The 22,367-nt window shown below is 40.1% G+C and overlaps 1 protein-coding gene across 2 annotated transcripts; it reads left to right on the top strand.

The window, feature by feature from the left end:
* The first annotated feature begins 880 nt into the window (after positions 1–880).
* On the top strand, positions 881–20,255 carry sec63 (SEC63 homolog, protein translocation regulator). 2 transcript variants are annotated; one of them, XM_042503280.2, is made up of 20 exons: positions 881–1,153; positions 3,436–3,535; positions 4,796–4,910; positions 6,243–6,355; positions 6,483–6,544; positions 7,109–7,167; positions 7,292–7,342; positions 7,442–7,550; positions 7,736–7,830; positions 8,544–8,676; positions 9,888–9,980; positions 10,136–10,281; positions 10,399–10,546; positions 11,078–11,160; positions 11,350–11,418; positions 11,587–11,739; positions 11,841–12,020; positions 12,296–12,496; positions 15,547–15,651; positions 17,020–20,255. In XM_042503280.2, exons 1-20 carry the CDS (start codon positions 1,030–1,032, stop codon positions 17,155–17,157), a joined length of 2,277 nt encoding a protein of 758 aa, XP_042359214.1. In that variant the 5' UTR covers positions 881–1,029; the 3' UTR covers positions 17,158–20,255. The 2 variants fall into 2 exon arrangements, with proteins under 2 accessions (XP_042359214.1, XP_042359213.1); XM_042503279.2 differs by having other exon boundaries at positions 11,584–11,739.
* The last annotated feature ends 2,112 nt before the right edge of the window (positions 20,256–22,367 follow it).

Here is a 22,367-nt window from a genome sequence, read left to right as displayed (position 1 = left end):
TGTTTTTATGGATAAAGTCTGTTTTTTGGTGGGGAGGTGACCATACACTGAGATGGAGGTGTCCTCTGTGAAACACCCTCTAAACCCTCAATCCTACAGGTTTCTTTCAAATTCGCCAGAATAACACCATTTATCCTAGCCAGAAATTGAAAAAAATCAAATTATCACATTTGCAGCCTTTTTGCAGCCACACTTGCAGCCTTTAAACACATATTTTTTAAAGAGGATTTGCATTTTGCTTAAGAAATTAGCTCTTTGTTTAATTTATGTCTTTAACTCCTGTGTTGTTTTCTTGTTGCATTGGCTCTGATACTACCTAGATTTTGGTGTAAACATAAAAACATTTGGTTATTTATGGTGGAGGGAGGATGATGCATTTTCCCCCAATTAGAGGCATATGTGTCCTTCATTCAGCTATTAATAAGTTTAGAAGTTTGTATCCATTCTTCATTTTTAGGGACTGTTTTCTATTTATAAGAGGGGAAGGCGTGGTGTAAAGGGAGAGGTATGCCAAATATTTTAAATATTAAATAAATAAAAATACATATATGTGTGTGTGTGTGTATATATACATACACATATATATATAATTGAGGCTCAAAATAGTGATATTTCATCAAAATCCCTTTATTCTACATGTCTTTCTTTTTTTAAATTAACCATTTTCACTACTTAACAAGAATGCACTTAACTTTCACATCTTAAAGTGTATTAAAATCTAAGAACTAATTTGTTAGTTGTAAAAAATAAAACACAGTCCCTTAGCTAAAAAAAAAAAAGCCATTCACACTCAACTGTCCTACCCCCATAGACCTCTAGGGGCCAGTAGCGCCCATGATCAACCACTAAAACCCCCAGCGAAGAAGAAAGGCCACATTGCGCAGGCGTACACCACGTACACCGATGATCAGAGCTGTGTTGGCTCGATGCTAGCTGGCTAGCTAACGGTCTGTCAATTCGCACACATTGGGCTAGAAGAGGGGGAAGCGCAGCGGTGGAGAAGAAGGGCGACCCAAGCGCCGCTACGAAATGGCCGGGCAACAGTTCCAGTACGATGACAGCGGCAACACGTTTTTCTATTTCCTAACGTCCTTCGTCGGACTCATTGTGATCCCGGCCACATATTACCTCTGGCCCCGGGATCAGAATGCTGGTAAGGCCCGATGTCTGTCTCGGTGCTAACTCAGCTAACTAACTCAGCTAGTCAAGTGTTCAACCGGCGGTTTGTTTGTTACGTTAACGGCTCACCAGTCAGGAGTTAATCTGGCTAGCTTGTTCACTACACGCAGAGGCTACGCGAGCTAACGCGACGTTACATTAACTTGTAAATGTTAGCTAGCAAACATGATGTCCACGTCTCTGTCACAGCTCAGAGTTTACTACAAGTTAGCCCGCCAGCTTTACCAGTTATTTGTTATTCACCTGTCTTAAACTTCACATATCTAAGTCAGAGTTTCCCCGCTTCAGTGGGTAAAAATTAAGCTAGGTGGTAGCAAGTTGAGCTAAGGCTTCAACACCTAACGCCAGCTCCTCAAGCTCGCCTATATTGACCTCAGGTATCCTTATCTCAGTCCAGCTATCTGTTTGTCAACATCAGAGCATATCTAATACGAGTTATGTCACACACGCCAGCATACTTTACTCAGATGGACCACTGGGAATAATGGCAGGTCACCCCAGGTTGGAGGTTGTTGCTAACAGTTGTTTGCTATGTTGGTATGTTGTTATTAGGCTGAATATTTTAGGGTAGCTTAGGTAACATCGTGGCATGAAGGGACTGTTCTTCATGTATCAGAGGAGGTGCATGACTGGGGTGTGACTTTTTTTGTGACTCTCCCGAAAGCTACAATATTTTTTCCTTGAGTCATGGATAATCTGGAAAAGTCATGGAATTTAACAATCACGATTCTCAGGTTTGAAAAAGACATAGAATTAGTAAAAACTCATTGAAAGTAGGAATGCACGATATTAGATTTTTTTGCTGATATCCAATATGCTGATATGTAACAATTCATTTGGTCGATAACCGATGTCGATATATCCAGTGTTTGGGAATATTATATAACTTTCTTCCCTGAATTCTCTGACTGAATATATCTCCTTACTTTTATTCCTGTACCCCAGTTTATCATAAATTTATATGTATGTTTATTTCTTATTTATTTTATCGTTGATTTGATTTTTTTTGTTTTGTTTTTTATTTTCTTACATACATACGTACTTGTAAAATACTCATATCTTTCAGATAAGTTATTTTGTTACCTGTGCAGTAGCATTAATCTGATGTTTTGTACTTATCTTGGATATAAAAAAAGAAGAAAAAAATTATTAAGGGTCTTTGAAAAGTTATGGACAAGTTTTTGAATTTCTTTTTTTCCGTGAAAATGTGAGGAAACCCTTTTGAGTGACTTGGGTAAAATGCACGACCCTCCTTTCACCAAACGTTAGTTGTAAGAAGGGATGTAAATCACCAGAGGCCCTACAATACAATATTATCACAATACTTAAATCACAATACAGTATAATTACGATTTTAAATGTGTTGCGGCATGCTGAGCACTGCAATAATAACATATCTCAGGATATTGAGATTTATTACTTTTATTAGATGTGGAGTTTTCAGTTTGCTCATCTCATTTACATTGTTTGTATTGCAGCAAATGGACTGAAAAAACAATTGATTTTATAATTCTAGCAGGCTACTGGGAGATAAATTTGTATTTGTGTTATTAATGTATATAATTAAAAACTGATACTTGGCGTCCATGTAAGGATTTGATATTATCATGCAAAAATATGGCAATGTTGTGATTTCTTTTCCCCACCCCTAGTTAGATTTTGAAATTGTACCTCTTTGATATTTGATATCTTGTCATGCATGCTGTTAGCTCTTGCAAAATGTTTATTTCTGGCAACATTTTAAATGAGACATAAAATAAATTGGTTTTGATGAAATATCACTATTTTAAGCAGCTTAGTTTTTTTTTTTCTTTTTGAAATGTGTTTGTTCCATACAGTGTTTTCAATGACTGTCAGTAATTAGAAAATTTAATCATAATTTCTGTTTTTAATTTTTTTGGTTTTGATAAATGGTATAATTATTTTTGTATGTTCTTTTTAAAAAGCTGAGCCACAAAAAACCCACAAGTCCCTTCCCAGTGCTTAAAAATTGTTTGACTTGCCCTTCCCTTTTTGCACCGCCCCCTTCCCTTCCCTTATAAATTAAAAAAAGACCCTAACAATTAAGAGTTAATACACATTTTATTTCAAGAACCAACATATCCACAGTAATTACAAATTCTTTGCAAAAATATCACTCACCCATGAGCTAGATTGTTAACCCCAAAGCATAGTGATCCTGCCTACATTACTGTGGCATTATCAGTAATGATTGTGACTAAACATGTGTCAATAATCTCTCTCTTGTCTTTCCAGAACAACTGCGTCTGAAGAGCCTGAGGAGGGTACACGGCAGGTGTCTGTGGTACCGGCTCAGGCTGATGAAGTCACAGCAGAGCATTGTACCAACACTAAAGTGAGTCCTGTGATTTGGATTTGTAGTTTTCACTGTGAAAATAAACATGATGTACTTAAATTTAGGGAGGGCCAAGTTAGGCTCTTCTTACTTAAAGTTGTGCTGAGACTTTTTGACTTATTCACTGTTGTTTGTTATTATGCTGTCTGCTGCAACTAATCCAAATGCATCCTTAGTTTCATATGAATGTCCTGACATACGATTGATTGGCGATAACAGGTGTGTTTGCTTGGCTGTTCGCTCTTTTCTCCTTTGTTGTCAGCACATTGTTGGGTGTGACTAGCCTGAGCTGTTGGCACTGAATGAGCTCAGTCATCCTTTCTCAGTTCACTCAGTGTGTTTCTAGCTGGACAGAGATGTCACTGTTGTGTGAAGATGAAGCAAAGGCCAAGCTGTGTGTTGCGTAGGCAGACTCCAGTTTATACGTGTGTAAACGTCTCGGTTTCGTGTGCTGTCGGTGTAAACACCGTGTTGCACTGTTTATCATTTCTCTTAACATAACCCTGTTTCTTCAGTGTTGTTTATTCCTTCTGCGCGTGTGGGTTAATGAAAAAATGTGGTTCAGCAACTCACTTATCGTCTCTCTCTCATTCTCCTCCTCGTCAGTGTTTCTGTGTGAATATCTCCTCTTTGTTTTCTCTGCCTCCTCAGCTGTACGTCCTCATACTTCCATTTTCCACTCCTGTTCTGTCACTAGACCTACATTGTGTTTTTTACTCTCTAAAATTCATGACTCTTTATTCGCATGGTTGCATTTGTGACTGAAGTCGGTGCAAGCAGACGCTTATTAAGTGGAATGAATCAGCCTGTCCCTCAAAATCTCAGTATCTGTGTCATGTTCACGACTGTATCATAACGACGGTGTTTATTGTAGGAATCTATCATGTGTTTTTCTGCTTGAGCCACCCAGACAACTCAGGCCAGCGAGCAGTTGTCATGGCAACAGATGCTGCAGCAGGCCATAGGGTTTTGCCATTGTCATGGAAACACGTTCGAACTTCCATGCATAAATACCAAACAACAACAATGTCCGAACCTGTCCTGCCCCTCTGCTCTTATGCAGTAGATTACGCTTTCTGTAGTCAAGTTTGCATTGCAGATTGGTTCTGCACAATTTCTCAACTCCAAACAGTGATAATATTGCAAGCTGCAGTGTGAAAGTGTTTTGTAAAAATGAGAAAGGCCTGATGTTGTCTCCAGGGAGCACCGATGTTTGTGTGTGACATCTTTTTTTTCCTGTTTGTGTGTTGCTTTCATCAGGAAAGCAGCTTTGTTATTTGGCTGGGCTGTGTTCCTGCTGCTGGCCTACAAGGTGTCCAAGCTGGACAGAGAGTACCAGGAGTATAATCCATATGAAGTCCTCAACTTGGACCCGGTAAAAACACACACGCACACACACACACAAAACACAAAGTCTGCTGTAGACTACAGAGCCTCTGAAGTCTCATAAGACACTTTTTATCTCACGATAAGATGATATTAGAACCATAACTTTTCTAAGATGAAACAAAAGCTAAAAATATCATCTCTCAGGATTTTTGAGACTCCAGAGTATTTTCTATTTTTGATTAAATGATCAATGTGTAGAATTTTTGGCATATATTTGCAGAAACCTGAAAATAAAAATTGTTTTTTCCTTAGAATGGGCTGTTTTTATCAACATAGAAAGTGGATCCTCATCTACTGAGATTGCGATGCTCCACCACCATGCTGGTAGCCCAGAACAGACAAACCGATATTGCATTTGTGCATCAGCCACCGTAGTTAGCAGCTCCTCCATGACAAAAACTGCTGGAAAAAAACACTGATTCTTTTAACCGGTAACTGCTTTCTTCGGTGTTTTTAGCGGTTTATATCACTAGATGCGTTTGTTTCGGAGAAGAGGATTCCTCTGCAAATAAACCTCCTGAACACCGGGATCTTACAACTCAATTCCAAAAAAGTGAATATATTGTATATTATATTATATATTCAATTTAATACAGTACAAAGATAAGATATTTAATAATAAAACTAATAAAACGGGTTGTTTTTTAAAAAAATATACACTCATTCTAAGTTTAGTGACTGCAACACTTTCCAAAAAAGTTGGGACAGGCATGTTTAGCACTGTGACATCACCTTCTCTTTTAACAACACTCTGTAAGTGTTTGGGAAATAAGGACACTAATTGTTGAAGTTTTAAAAATTAAAGTCCATCCCATTCTTAATTAAAATATGACTTATGTTGCCGAACAATCTGGGTTCTCCGTTGTCGTATTTTTTGTGTCATAATATTATATACACATATTTAATGTACTTTAGTCACATGTACTTTAATGTACTGGTCACAGGTTTAATGTTTGACGCGACCAGTTTGCCTGGTCTCAACACCCATGATGCCATTAAAATGTTGACTCTTTTGAGGCTAGTTACTGGTCTGCAACAAGCCAAACAGCGTCAGAGGAACACTAATTTGTTACATGAAACTGCTTTATTCAGTGTTTTACGCGGTTTGAATCACTCAATCTCTTTGTTTTGGAGAGCACGGGACCTCTACTGATAATTCGACTTTTGTTAAAATGACCATTGAAGGAATTCAGCAGGTCGAAATCTGCAATCGTCACCTCTAGATGCCACTAAATCCTACACACTGCTCTCTTAAATCTGTTACTCATACTGTATGTTGTGTGGTAAGGAGTTTCTATAAGTATATTTCTGTCTCCAGGGTGCATCACTGTCACAAATCAAGAAGCAATACCATGTACTGTCACTCAAGTACCATCCTGACAAAGGTGGTGATGAGGCCACATTCATGAGAATCGCCAAAGCCTATGCTGCGTAAGTGTCAATCAGATCTTGACTGTGTGAGCCGGACAGCACGACTGCATCTGCATAATCAATAAGCACATGAATCAGTAATGAAATCAGAGAATTTTGAGATTCCTTTTCCACTCTTTTTCCACAGTCTGACCAATGAACAGTCAAGACAGAACTGGGAAATATACGGTAACCCAGATGGTCCAGGAGGTGAGCGAAGCTACCCAAAATCCCACACATTTGCATTTTATATGTGTTGACAAACTGTCTATGAGTCAGCCTCTTGTAGTCATGAATGTGTTAAACAATAGAGGATGAATTTAAACAGTTATTTCAGGGATAACTGAGCCTACGATGAAAATACATGTCCCACTTTCACACACTCTTCTGCTGTGGGTGTTCATAATGCATGTTTACTGAGCTCCAAAAATAACGTGTACACAGATTCTGATGGCTTCCATAAACGGATGATGTGGTTTAAATTTTAGTTATTGAAAGAGATTAAAAAATATAGAGTATAGAAATATTCATAGTTTCAAATTGCGGGGAAAAACATCTTTCAGACTGTCATGGTGGATGTAGCCCTAGCAATCAACCGCAGAGTAGACAATCTGATGTTGTGCTAAAATGTTCTTGTGTACAAAAATTGTTTTCATTTTAAAATAATAACACATTGGTGCGGAATTTCCACAAAGCCTGATGCTGTTTTTACTGCAATGCATAAATAAGAGATTTTGCCATTTTGATCCATTGACTCATATTTCTCATATGCAGCCACCAGCTTTGGTATTGCCCTGCCTGCCTGGATTGTGGACCAGAAGAACTCAATGCTGGTATATATTTATTGATTATGTCAATGGATAAACCTTTCATGATTTCCTTGAAAAGCTTTGTTTTATACTGGCAGCAAGCCAGCGTAATCATATTTATGCAATTGTATTTTGCTCTCTTGTGCAGGTGCTGTTGGTATATGGACTAGCCTTTATGGTCATCCTTCCAGTTGTTGTGGTAAGTCCTCACCGGGTTTTTTTTTTTACAGCAGGTTGTATGAAACAGTTGACCTTGCTTCTGTCTACATTTCTCACTTTTTTCTCTTCTGTATTGTAGGGCACATGGTGGTACCGCTCCATCCGATATAGCGGGGACCAGATCCTCATCAACACCACCCAGCTCTTCATGCATTTCATGTACAAGACGCCCAACATGAACATGAAGCGTGAGTTTCCCTCTCTTCGCTGCACTCAGAGAAGACTTTGACCAACTGCATACGATTTTATTCTCATAAATTCTAACTTGCAACCTTAATATTTTTTGTGCAATGATTATTCATCAGTTATATATATTTAGACTCTATTGGGCATTATTTTTCCCATTCTAATTTGCACTGACTCTTCTCTCCAGGGTTAGCCATGGTGTTGACCGCAGCATTTGAGTTTGACCCTCGCAGCAATAAAGAAGCCACCATACGACCGACAGACAACATTGAAGTGCCACAGGTAATAACAAACATGAATGCTTATTGATACGTGTGTAAGAGCTTCGTCAGACTTGCAAGCGTTTGTGTCTTGTTGTCGAATTCAAAGGTAAATATGTTTATGACCCTTTCTCCTCCGGACAGAAAACCCACTCACATCTGGCTTTTGTAATTCATGGTTAAAAGTTATAATTGGCATTCATTCCTGGGAAAAATGACTCAGCCATATTCACAAGAATTTGTCGGCATCAGCTTCCATTGGGCGGATATGCTAACATTCACTCCTTTTCCTGTGCAATGCAATGACGCACCACCACAAAGTACCATCTGTCTCCATCCGTGCAGCACTCAAACATTGTACAAATTTAGTCTGCGCTGACTTTAAAACTAGAGACTGAATAAGGGATATAAAAAAGAAGTAACCTTTGTAACGTTTTTAAAGCCCCCCCTATGCTGCGTTCTGCTGTTGACTTACTTGTTACCTGGTGCATTTGTGATGCAGACAATAACACACCAGTAAGAAACAACAGAAAGGCACACTCATCAACTGCAGAGCTGTGTACACGGCTCTGGTCAGCCGGCAATTGGGAAGAAATCTATCACCAAATTTTTATGGGTTTTCCCATGTAGAAAAAAATCTGCCTATTTCTGTTATTTTGGTGGGAAAAGGGCAGCTGAGGAGCAGATTAACCACAAGTATGAGTCATAAAAAACCCTCTCCTGTCTGTCTTGCAGTTGATCCGTGAGTTAGGAAATATCAACGTGAAGAAGAAGGAGCCTCCATTCTGCTATCCTTACAGTTTGAAGGCCAGGGTGTTAGTGCTCGCTCACTTGGCACGCATGGATGTATCAGAGGAGTTGGAAGAAGGTACATTTTACAATTTTTGCTCTAAAAGTTTCTCTTAAATGGTCAGATGAATAAAATTTCTTGGAAGAAATACTTAACTGCTCTACACAAAAGGAGGTCTGCACACTCTAGGTGCCAAATAATTTGTTAATTTCTCTTTTTTTATGGATGGAATTATTCCCAATGAAGGTGTTGTAGATCAAAATGTTGCCCTCAAAAGAAAAAGAAAAACAAACGATTTATTTGGAGCCCAGAGTGAGCAGACCTCCTTAGTTTTAGGTGGAGGCATAATGTTTTTGGGTTATCTGTATGTCCCCTTCTCATGAACGCAATATCTCAAGAACGCCTTGAGGGGTATTTTTTTCAAATCTGGCACAAACATTGTCCTCGACCTGATGACCTGATCAGAAATTGCTGATCAAAGGTCACTATGGCCTCACTAAACATCTTTTTGGTCATAACTCATAAACTGATTTGGAAATTTTGACAAAATTTCACACAAATTTCTAATAGGATAAAATACTTAAGTTATTACATTTTATATCCAGAAGGTCAAAGGCCAGCTTCACTGTGACATCATCGTGTAAACTGTACATGGTGGTAATTCTAGTTTTGTCTAGGACCTGAGTATTTTTGCCTGGACGAGCGCACAGTTTGTCCCTCTTCTGAAAACAAACCCCAGAATCCACATTTTCTTATATTCAGCTTGCCCCCATGCCCGTTAAAAACACAGCTCATTCAGCTCCATACCATAAGTGGTCAGGAAATTGCCTTTAGAGCTTCAAAAATGGGAAATTAAACAGCAGCACAAGCTATTTGGAGTGAAGTTGTTAAGTCACAAGATTATATCATGAATATACAACCGTACCCAGTTTATGTTTAAACTCCTACACAGAGGTAACATTAGACACAAACAAGCTGTTTGGAGCAGTTTTGTCAGTTTTTCCTGCTGTTTGTGAGCTGTAAAAAACATCATCTTGGCAAGCTGTGTTGGTTTAGAGATGGCTTAGTTAGAGCTACAGTAGCTGATGCACAGTGTACGATGGGAACACACATGTGAGACTCTGCTGCTTGTTATCCAGACAGTGGAAAAGTTTTCATGAAATTTTAAAGTGGAGGATAGCTATTATCTGCATAATAAACTTTTTTTTACAAATCCAAACAATATGTAATATGAGGAAGGTCAGGAATACTTTATTAGGACATGATTTATGTGAGTGTTTTGGTTCCAGATCAGAGGTTTGTGGTGAGGAAGAGTCCGGCTCTCCTCCAGGAGATGATCAACGTGGGCTGTCAGCTTACCATGATGGCCAACAGCAGAGGAGGTACACACACACACACACACACACACACACACACACATACACACATACACTCACTCACACATATCCAATTAAATGTGAGTGGGAGTTATTGAATAAAACTCTCATAAGCCTAAAAAACCCACATAACAACTTCTTTGATTATTTAACCCCTCCAGGCTTTCACGCACCTCGATTGGTAACCATAGAGAATTGCATGAAACTGACCCAAATGATAGTGCAGGGTCTGCAGGAGTCAAAGTCACCACTGCTGCAGCTGCCCCACTTTGAGGAGGAGCACCTCCGCTACTGCATCTCTAAGAAGGTAACCACAGAGCATCTGTTCATGCACACATACCGTTCCTGGCACTGGAGCAATTTAGAAACCAAAACATGGAGAGCTTGTTGTTAAATGGATCCATTTATAATTTTTTCTCTTTAGTATAAAGTCCGGAGCCTCCAGGACCTGGTGAGTCTCAAGGACTCCGACAGACGCAGCATGCTGCGCTTCCTTGGGGAGGAGAAGTACGATGAAGTCATGGCTGTGCTGGGCAGCTTCCCTCACATCACCATGGACACCAAACTGCAGGGTCAGTCCTAAAATACACACAAATACACTTTGTTTGGCCACCAGTAGGGCTGCACAGTTAATAAAAAATTAATCTTGATCACGATTTTGACTTCCCACAATGATATTAATGTTTAAAATGTGTGCTCCCCTCATAGAAAACTGTGCTGCATATCAAATCAAGGACCAACTAAACTAACAGCGATTCTGTATGTTTAAAGAGACGCTGCAGCGGCAGCCTGTGAAAAACTTTCCTGACTGTTTCAGATGCTGTCCAGAGTAGAAAAGTAATATACAACAGAGAGCGGAGGCAAAAAGAACAGTACACTGTTCTTGCAGAACAAACACTAAACCTCAAATCTTAACTTTATTGGAGCTCGTGGTCTACAGTTTCAGTGCCTTTGTGCTTCTGTTTCACAGCTTTGTCAGGTCTGAGATCCGGAGCCTGTTATGAGCATTTATGTTCAGCAGCACACCTACTGTATATCGTGGAACTTTTCAGATTCTGCACTTTTTATTGGATGTTGAAGTCTTTCTCTCTGTGTCTTTGCAGTCCTTGATGATGAAGACAGCAATAACATCACAGCAGGCTCTATTGTCACAGTAACCGTCACCTTAACCAGAAAACGGATGGCGGTGAGGAATAATTGCTTTAATATCTCACATATGAATGGTTTACTTGAGCAAAGTAAGATTTTAGAATCAAATATGTATTTTATGCTGCTGACTACAAGACACACTTCCATGGATGACCACTAGAGTGTGCTGTTGGCTGTACGCTTTGTTGAAAAGCATGAATTAAGCATCTTTGTGCTGTGTGTGTAGGAGGTGTTTGAAAAGGAGCAGGAGTCGACACCGTGTCTAGCAGAGGAGACTGCCACTACAGAGGAAACAGTAAGGATAACACACACACACTCTTACACACACACACACACACACACACACACACACACACACACACACACACAGCCATTTAGACAACACATAGATTCAGCCTTAAATAAAAGCTTAATGGTTCAAGATATTAAGAAAACTTTATTTTTGGGTGTGTGTGCTAAGCAGGGGGACACGAGTAAAACCAAAACAAAAGTTTGGCAGAACAAAAGTAAAGGGGCTAAGAAGACAGCCAAGTCCAAGAAGAAAAAATTAACCAAGAAGAAGGCCACTCCTGCACCTGCCAAAACAAAGCAGGCCAACGGCAACGTGGCAGGAAATGTACGTATCCAGTTACAGCTGAATTTTGATTTTGAAAATTGATTTTTTTTTACACATTCAACCACCATTTGCATATTCAATCCTTGTTTTCAATGACACAGGAAGTCGTCGTAGCAGCAGCAGCAACAGCAGCAGTGAAGGAGGAAGAGGATGAGGTCTCAGACAAGGGCAGCGAGTCAGACGAGGGCGAAGCCAACAAGGACTCTCCCAGCGAGAGAGACGAAGACAGTGACAAACAGAGTGACACAGAGGTGGACGAGATGGCCGGTGACGATGAAGAGGTCAGAGAACTTTAAATGGGGCAGTATGTCGCTACCAGGCTTGAACAATGCGATGAAAATATCATTCAATGTTGTTTTGCGTGTTTAAGTCCTGATAATTTCTGCATCTGGAAGCACAAAAAGCACTCAGTCTGTAGCCCTTATTGTCCTGAACATAAGATGACCCGAATATGATCCCCACTGAGAAGACCAACGAGTTACAGTCAAGCCAAAGAATTTAAAAGTGTTGTAACTGTACTTAACGTAATCTCCCCTCTTTCACATTTCCTCGCCAGGAGTGGGAGGCGTTGCAGCAGAGCATCCAGCGGCGAGAGCGGGCCCTGCTGGAGACCAAGTCGAAGGTGACGCACCCTGTCTACAGCCTCTACTTCCCTGAAGAGAAGCAGGAGTGGTGGTGGCTCTACATCGCCGACCGCCGAGATCAGACGCTCGTCTCCATGCCGTACCACGTCTGCACGCTAAAAGACACAGAAGAGGTGAGTTTGTGTGTTCCACCCCGTCCAGGACCTGTACTGGTTTAAGTGTTTATATTTTTGAAAAATGATCAGGTCCAATCAGATCTTGGAACAAATTTCCCAAGTCCATTAGGACTCAGGGTCAGTCATTTTTGACCTGTAAAGAAGCTTAGATAATACACAGAAGGCAAGCCTGTGTCTGTATAGTATGTGCGTTTTCTGATTTATCTCATCTTGTATTATGTAAAAGGGCATACAGCTGGCATAATATTTTTGAGAGCACACGGTCACATTGACTTGTGTTGTCCCAACAAACAGACCTGAACCAGAACATAGTAAGTTTACAGTAGGGCTGGGCAACAACTCATTTTCTGGTTGTTAAAGCTGCGTTAAAGGAAAGTGATGTGATTTTCTGAACTTACCAGACTGCTCTGGCTGCTCTATTATTTGACTTCACCCACTTGGTCATTATATCCACATTGCTGATGATTATTATTTAGAAATCTCATTGTATAAATGTTTTGTGAATGTAATTTTTTCACATTTATATTGAGATATTTGGTCATGTCATCCAGCCCTAATTTACAGTGATTTTAAACTGATAAAAAGCAGAAAACCCTCACATATGAGAAGCTGGGACTCGCAAACCTTGGCATTTTTTCCCAATAAATCACTTATACAATTTATTGATTAATGGAAGAAACAGTCGGATAATTTTCCTTATTCAGTTTTTGTATTGTAGTATAAAGTCAGGTTTATCTTTGTGTTATATTGAAATACTTTGTTTTAAATGATTAAATCTCTGTAAATTCTACATTCAATAGAATCAAAAGTATAGAGGCTTTAAAAAAAAATAGATCTACAGTCAGATTTTAAACCCAAGGCTGCACAAATCAACTGGTCCTCCAGCTTCAGCTTCAGCATTCTCTCCAGCAGCGAATCCATCATGTGAGCGGAGGCCTTAGTTCTGCACGTTTTTTTCCTGCTGTCACTGTGTGCAGGTGGTTTGTTAAAAAGGAAAAATTATCCCACTTTGTGTGCGAGGGACTTGTCTTCTTTTTTGCCGTTATATAAAAAGAGGTGTCAAGAAATTGCTTCTTTATACTCGTCTTGAATAAAAGTTTGAAATTCTGGTCTCGTGACGCCCCTCGGGTGTGTCGTGGCTTTTGCTATAATCCATCTGGAGTTAAAAAAAAAAAAAAAAAAGGTCTTAATAAGTTTAAGTGTGTGCTCACATTTCTTGTTTCCTGTGCACTGCATCCCCTCACACATCCTGTTGCTAGGCAACCCTTTGCACTTGTGTCATTATTTCTTCAGAGGGGGGTGTGGGTGCGTGTGTGTTTGTGTGTTTGTTTTGCACCTCTGATCCTGGTGTCCTCCAGCAACAATGAGGATTGACAGCGAGGTAAAAGCTTAATGAGGCCCGTGTAAGTCTGCATGACCAGCTGTCGACGCTCTGAAGGAATGTAATGGCAAGAGGTGACCCGCCCATGCATAACGGTTCGCTGTCTCGCAATCAATTAGTCTGTCACTTCAACAATTCCTTCTGTTGTTTGTGTTGTGTGGCTGCGTACACGCTGCGTGTTTGACAGACTTGATTTTGGGAACGAGGGTAGGAGATTTGCTTTCATCAAAAAGGCAGGGCAGTAAATTGGCGCTGTGTTCACGGCTCATTCTCCGCTCACCCGCTGAATAATAATTGGCCTCATTGTGCTGATAATTAGATGTTTGCCATATGTAATTGCACGACATAGTAATCACAGCCTGAGGTAATGTTGGTCTAATATTTACAGTTGGACCCCATCACCATGTCAAGTCAATTTCATTCATATAGCGCAATATCACAAATCAGAAATTTGCCTGAAGGGGATTTCAGTCTAGCAGAGGACATTCTCTATTGTTGACACAGACATACACTACATGAGAATCTGGGGATTTAAGGCCTGATTCCCTCCTCCCTTCAGCAAAGCCCCAATCTTTTTTTGATGGCTCCAAAGATCTTGCCAGATTTCCTGTGGTGTGGGGTATGTTGAAAGTGTTTTTTTACATCTCCAGTTTGCTCGGAAGTCCATCCTAACTGTACCGATTTCACGTCAAGTATTAGATGTGTTTAATATGTACGATGGGATGTCCTGTCGTGTGTGTGTGGGGAACTCTGAGGATATCTGGTGATACAACTGTGATGTAATTCTAGTAATATAAAACGGGATTCAATGCAGAATTTACTCACCTCCAGCTCACACCGTAATATGTGCATTCATGTTTATGCCGTCTCCTTGACCTCATCCTTATTTTTAAATGTCATTGTCTTCTTTAACTTCCTGTAAAAAGTAGTGCAAAAACAACAGCAAGGGCTTTCTGTCTGTCGTCCACCATGTTTGTTTACTTAATGTCATGTTTGATTGCAAGAGATTTACAATATTTTCAGTTTTGAAAGTCATGGCTCTGATCACTTGTGAGTGGAATCTGCTACTGTGAGTTGTACTGTTTTGGCTGAACTGTTGCTCCACACAATAGGAACTGCACTCTTAAATTTATCAATACATGTCCTTGTTTGTGGAGTCTTTTTACATTTTCATCATCATTTAAAGTAAGAAATCATTCATTGTTTCAGGTTTTAGATGGTTCATTTGTGATTAGGTACCACTCTGAGTCTCTCTGCAGCTCGATGATTGTGCATCATCAGTAACAGCAGACTGACTTTTTATTAAGTTTAAAATATACAGAAGTGCTAGAGTGTTTGTCCTTTTCAGGTCTGCCTTTTTCTGTTGCTTCGGTAAGTCTTTTTTTTTTTAATTTCTTTTTTTTGTTTGAAACAAAGGCCAACCTTCTTCACTGCTGATGACAGTCACCTTGGTTCTTTATGTGATACAAGTTTTTATTTTGACATCAACAGGAACAATCCAGCCACAGTGTAGCAGTGCGAAGTTTTACTGTTACAGTACACGTAAAACATCGAACAATCATGTCCTCAGTCTCACAGTTATGTGACTGCACCTGGAGGGCTCCTGTGATTTGATTTGACAGGTGTTTGTGTGTGTGTGTGTGTTTGTGTGTGCATTGTTTTCTAGGTGGAGCTGAAGTTTCCAGCGCCCTCCAAAACAGGCAACTACCAATATTCTGTCATCCTCCGCTCTGATTCCTACCTGGGACTGGACCAGATCAAACCACTCAAGGTGACAAGAAAGCTGTGTGTGCATGTATGTGTGTATATGTGATTGTTTGGAGGATGTCTGCCATTGCCCAAAAACATCCTTCCAGCTAAATCGGCTGAGACAATAGACTAACCAGCCACGGCCAAAATGTAACAGCAGCTCAGTGAACAATGGTGTTAATTGCTGCCAAGGTTTTTGGAAAAATGGGATTTGTTACAAGCCGGACAGTACATGAATGAATCGCAGTGTCATTTATTTATTCATTCAAAACCTGATAGACACATTGGGAAATTAATGAGTTTCAGGCACACTGTATCTTGAACGCAGTTTGTAAGGTTATATAAAGTGATGTATGTCAGTTTATTTAGACAGAGTGATTCTATGCGGTGTCTGTTGCACATTCAATTTAGTTCAAAATTACATTTTCATTCAGTGTAATGCAAATGTCTAAAACTTTGCAGCTTTATTAACAAAACTAAAAATAAGTTATTTTTTCTGCCATAGAAACACGTCTGTAGATGGGGCTGTTGCAAACGTGCTCTATAATATGCCCATTTTATGAGTTAGCCAAAGTGTTGCATGACCATCCATCGTTTTATCTTACGGAGGGAGACGTTGAGTTCTGCTGACAGCGATAATTCCAGCTGTGCAGACACAACCACTAATGTGACGAGCAAGCAGCAAGCAAAGTGTGGATATATTCACGGTGTGTTAGGCCCTTTGACCCTCTAGGGTAGGTGATGTGGGCAGTAAACGACAAGAGGAGGAGACGCATGATAGACACTGGTGTGAATGGTGATGTGTCTTGGCTGTGCACTTGTGTTTGGATCACCAAAAACGTATGTTAATACGAAGTGTACACAGGCGCTATGACAGAGATACACAGCTTGCTTTGCTTGGGGGCCACTTTTGCAAAATTAAAGGAGGCCAGTCGCAGCAGCCCCATACATGTTTTTAGGGCATTTCTAGGCTTTAAGCATGTTTGCAGGCTTTTTTGACATTTCTAGGATTTTAGAACATTTGTAGGCTTTAGTACATTTCTCAGATTTTAGGATGTTTCTAAGATTTAAGGACATTTTTAGGATTTTAGGATGTTTTTAGGATTAGGACCGTTGTCAGGGGTGTGGGGGATCCTCCACTGGCACTTTTTTTTGATACACAAGCTCTATTTTAAAGTTGTTTTATGTACTCTGGCTCCTTATGTATACTAACAGTACAAAAACAATTCCCAGTGTGAATCACTTTATTTTTTATTGTGAATTAGAAAACGATTGGGGGCTAGATTTGGCCCACAGGCCATAAGTTGAGTATCACTGCTCCATGATGTTGATGAATACTGCTTTCTGAAGGCGTTGTCTCTAAAACGTCTAAAAATGTTGTTCTTCCCAGCTGGAGGTCCACGAGGCCAAGGCCATGCTGGACAACCACCCACAGTGGGACATCCCAGACACGGAGGAGGAGGACGAAGAGCAGGAGGACAGCGACGGCATCGAGGAGAGCGAAGACGACGACGAGGACAACGACTGAATGCAGATACACACACACGCTCCTCCCCCCACGGACTGGCCACCTACCCACTTCTAACCCCACAACAGCACTCAAGCAGCGAACGGGGAGAGGCGATGCTGTGCCGCCACACACACACACACACACACACACACACACACACACACACAAACACACACACACACACACACACACACACACACACACACAAACACACACCAAATCAGGGGGGACAGTTTATACACACAGAGCCCTCCTCCTCTTCCATTTTATCTTTACATAGACTGTGACCCCGACGTTTCCCCTTTTCTACAGAGACTTGTTCATTCACTTTCCGTTTCTGGCGGAAGAGAATTCTGTGAATACTTTACCCAGGCCCGTGTGTGTGTGGGCGTGCACGTGAGAGTGCGAGTGGATGGTGTGTGTGTGTGTGTGTGTGTTTGTAACCTTGTATGTGTTTGTACAGGTGTGAAAGATTGACACACTGTGGACTGGAGGACCTATTATCTGGGCTCTTTTCTTCTTTTCTCAAGGGGGAGAGGGGGATGTATAACAGTTAATTCCGTTTGCAAAATTAACAAAAAAAAAACAAAAACACATGACCTCCGTACGGAACTCATGACGTCGCTCTCGCTCCTAATTTTTTAAAAATCACTCAGCACCGATGTTTTCCACACCAATGATACTTTCTATTGTACACTTAAAACTGCAGAAGTGTGAGCTTTAGCCTCATTCGTTGGGGATCACATCAGCCATTGGGGCGTTTGCTCCTGTCAGCGCACGGGGGCACAGTTGAGTCTCGTCGGGTTTTTTTTTTTTTAAATCTTCCGCTGTCAAACCAGCCAGTCACTTGTATTTACTTGTACTCACTGTATGTTTAAGGACACGTCTGCAGACAGATACTGATCTCTAGTCAGTTCACGATGCCTCTGTGATCCACGTGTATTTTTCTGAAAGCAGGTGGATCTTAAATGAAAGTATAATGGGGAAAAAAAAAGACAAAACTTGCAGTGTTAAGATTTGAATCATTGAGTACTCTTCTTGTCCATATACTACATGCAAATCATGAGTTTTCAGTCCTGTTAAAGGGGCTCAGATATATAGATATATAGTACATACTTGTGGCATTTCAGAGAAGTGACTTCCTTTCTCTTCATCCTTTTTTTTTTCCTTTTACAATTGTAGCACATTCCAGTGTATACTCATTGTCCGAAAAGGCCTTATGAATACAACTGAAATACCACAACATACACAAGTCCTCGGGTGCTATGCACCAGTGGTTTTTGGGAGAGCAGAAAAAGAAATCTTTTGTGTTTGTAACAGTGTTTTTCTTTTGTTTCGGTCTTCATAGTAACCTATAGCTCTTCAGTCTTGGAATACATATCACTGATCTCGCCATGACAACGCCTTCAATAAGTACAGTTTTTGTCTGCAGAAAGAGGATTAGCAGTCGTACGGGACATGTGACCCGCCCTGTGTTAGAGGGATTGGAGTGTGACGCTCACAGCACTCATGATCTGAAAAGTGTCTTGAACAAAAAACCTGATTAAAGTACCTTTTAGTGTAAGAATATTTTGACAAGCACCTTTTCTCCTTAGTTATTAAAGCAGAACAAACTCCGTTTTGTAACTGCCATCTCAGACTTTTCTCTGTTTTTTTTTGTTGTTTTTTTTTTTGCATCCTGAGGATCTTGAGTATTTAAATTTTTCTGTCCAAGGATTAGGGATGTTGGTCTATAGGTTAAATTGTGCTACTCTTAGTTCAGTAGTAGTGTTGGTGTTTCCAACAGAATGAGGGCGTGTGTGGCAGTCGCAGACGGTGGGGCCTCGACGGGCGCGTGGTGGGAACGAGCTGCCGCCCATTTGGCAATTACCGCTGGTAATGTTATCCCGACCCATGATTGCATTGCTGCATAAACAATCTCCCACCCTCTGGTCTCCCTCGAGGTCCCCCCGATAAGTAAGCGGCTTAATCCTACAGCAAAACCTTAATGGAACAGCAAAACCTTTTTAGCATTGTAAACTATGGTATCACTCTAAGCTCTGTTAGCACCATTAGCAGCGAAGCACATCTAGTAGTGCTAACATAGTTAACAAAGGTAAAGGGGTTTTGCAGTTCAAAAGTAAGCCGTTTACTCACTGGGCGAGAGTAGCGACCTTGTTTCTGCAGCAACGCCATCCCATCGTCACGACTCAGGACACTTACTAGTGGCAATTGCAAATTTTAGCGGCACTGCTAGCTCGCTCCTGCTCAGGCGTTGCACAGTGCAAAGCGGAAAAGCAGTGGCGACTGGAGAAGGCATACACCTCTAAATGGATAACGCTTGGAAAAGTGGCACAAAAGCTCACAAAGTCAGTGGAGTGCTGGACTAAAAGAGAAGTACGTCATTAATTTACAGCATTTTTTCTTTAAAAAATTAACCAGTTAACTTGGTTAATGGGTGTTGGTCTATAGAAAATAAAATTAACTAAAAACATCCCCATTTCATTTTAAAAGTAGCTGGTTTTCATCTCACTTAAACTGTAGTTAGAACAAATGTTACATATTGTCTTGTTTTCAATCTAACCTTGTTTTTTTTTTGTTTGTTTTTTTTGTTTTACATTTTTCGACTCAAAAGCAAAAAAAGATCAGAGCTGTATGTTGACAACTCGTCGATGTTTGAAAGAATCTTTCGCCATGAATATTCACACTCATCAGTTTTTTTTACAAGTGTGTCATGTCAGTGTGGGAGAGATAAAGGTAAGAAAATCTGTTGGCACGCTCTCCCGACACCACATACACACAGACACACAAACTCACACGCGCACTATACCCTTCTGTAATTGTGTTCAAAGCAGGTGTATGCTAAAAGGTAATATTGTACTCTGAGTATTTATCGATCTGCAATAGAATGTAGCATCAGTGATTTACGCTGTGTGGAAAAAAACTGCAGTGAGGTTAAATACGACACCATCTCTCCCATGACAGACTTGTCCAGGCGACTGGCCGGCAGGCCGCCTCAGTTTGGACAGACTACCCAATGACTATCTGCCACTTTTGTTTACAAAGGAACTGTCATTGTAAATGGAAAAATATATTATTTGTATTTAAAATCATTTCAAATAAAAACTTTTAAATGAGATTGTGTCATTATTTACCGCACATACTGAAGGTAGTTTATTTTGAAAGGGCCTTTCGTTTATCTGGAAATGTAAGAAAAATGAATATCAGACTGTATTTTTGTGTTTTTATTGTTTAACGAATTTCTTTGTCTTTTTACCAGTTTTGTGGGCTTTCCAGGTGGCTGCTGCAGCAAGGACCGAACCTCTGTTAGGGGCACCTGCTCTACTAACTCAGCTACAGGTCACCCCACTTTATTTTATTTATTTCAATCCTGTTTGTCAACTTAAAGGAATATTTCACCCCCCAAATGACCATTTATATATCAGTTACTCAAAACTGAGAAATTCTTGATGAATAGAAATAAAAGGGATCAGCGTTTAAAACGAAACCTCCACTTTACAAACTTGCACAACTTGTGCAGAATATTCAAAATCTCATGTATCCAGTCCTATGCTGCGTAATTCCCAAACAGAAAAACTGAAACTTCTCTGCTCTGTGCCCAAAAGCCAGGCTACACTGAAAAAGAAAGAAAGAAAGAAATGAGACTTGGATTATTCTTTACGTATTGTACTGGAGTTTGCAAATGGATGTTTTGATATAGTTTTGCTGTTGTTAAACGTGGACCTCTATGACTTGAGTTCATCAAGAATTTTCTCAGTTTTTGAATTCTTTGTTCACGGTGGAAGCATGTAAGAAAAACAATGTTCAGCATAGCATGAGGTCAGTGACTGATAAAAAAAGATCATTTGGGAGGTGGAAGTGTTCCTTTAAATCAACATTATCGATGAAGGTGAGTCCTGCACTATAACCCAATCTTGTGTCCCTGTTTCAGGATATTAATTATTCTGCTTTATTGTGCTCAGGTGATGAATATTCCTGTGATGGAGTAAGAAGGGACCCAATATCCACGCAGACCAGTTTCCTCTTCATGTGAACAGGTGTGGGGATTCCCTGTCAGTATGTTTTTACAAATATTAGGTGAGTCTCGAAAGATAACATCATGATGTGGCTAATATTCTTCCTGGATACATACATACGTTTCAAAGATAGGTTAAATTTGTATGTAATTTTTGGCAGTTAGCATATCTCTTATATCTCTTTGGGGTCTTTTTGTGTCTCTTTTTGGTTGTCGTGTCACTCTGTGGTGGTTTTGTTATTTTGTGTCTCCTTGTGATTGTTTCGTTTTGTCATTTGGGTCTCCCGGAAGTAATTCTGTGTCTTACTGCAGTAATTTTGTGTTTCTCTGAATTCATTCTGCGTCCATTCGAGGTTATTTTGTGTCTCCTTGTGGTTGTTTGTGTATTTTTATAGTCATATGGGTCTCCCATAGGTAATTTTGTGTCTCTTTGTGGTTGTGTATATGCCTGTGTTGTTGTTTGAGTCTCCCTGGAGTTATTTTTCTCCTGCTGCAGTAATTTTGTGTCTTATTGAGGTAATTTTGTATCTTTTTAATGTATTTTTGTCTTTATTTTTGTCCTTTTGTGTCTGTTTGTGGTTGCTTTGTAAGTTTTTTGTAGGTGTTCTGTATCTCTGCAGCTCTTTTGCATCTTTTTGGGGTCATTTTAGAGCCTCTTCCTATTCCCAGTTTCAGATAATTTATTGACATTTTGGAGGTGAAGGTCAGTGAGCCCACTGACGATTCATTTTGAGACACCCGCCAAGCTGCAGACCACTGACCAACAACAACAAAACGGTAGTTTTTTGGTTGTCGTTTTTTTCCTAACCACAACCAAGCGCTTTTTGTGCTTAAACCTAACCACATGTTAACCACAGCATTGTTTAAACAAAATTTTGTGTCTTTTAGTTAACTGTGTCCTATTGATGTCATTTGGCGTCTACTTGTAGTTGTGTGTGTTCTTTTGTGGTCTCCCTAAGGCAATTTTGGATTTCTTTAAGGTCATTTTGTGTGTCATTGAGTTCATTTTGCCTCTCTTTGAGGTAAATTTGTGTCTCCTTGCGGTTGTGTTCTTTTGTAGATGTATGGGTCTAATTATTACACAACAAATACCAAAAGGAATGAAGAAATTGTTAGAAATTTGGGTTCAGCTCAAGTAACCACTCCATATGAAGGAGTGTTTTTGTGATATCAAAAAAGGGGGCTGAACCTCTCCGCTTTGAGTGCTCCTTTT

Source organism: Plectropomus leopardus, chromosome 16, assembly GCF_026936395.1.
Source record: "Plectropomus leopardus strain MGB_pleo_1.0 chromosome 16, ASM2693639v1, whole genome shotgun sequence".
Lineage (NCBI taxonomy): Eukaryota > Metazoa > Chordata > Actinopteri > Perciformes > Serranidae > Plectropomus > Plectropomus leopardus.
This window is presented reverse-complemented; position numbering and strand designations above follow the sequence as displayed.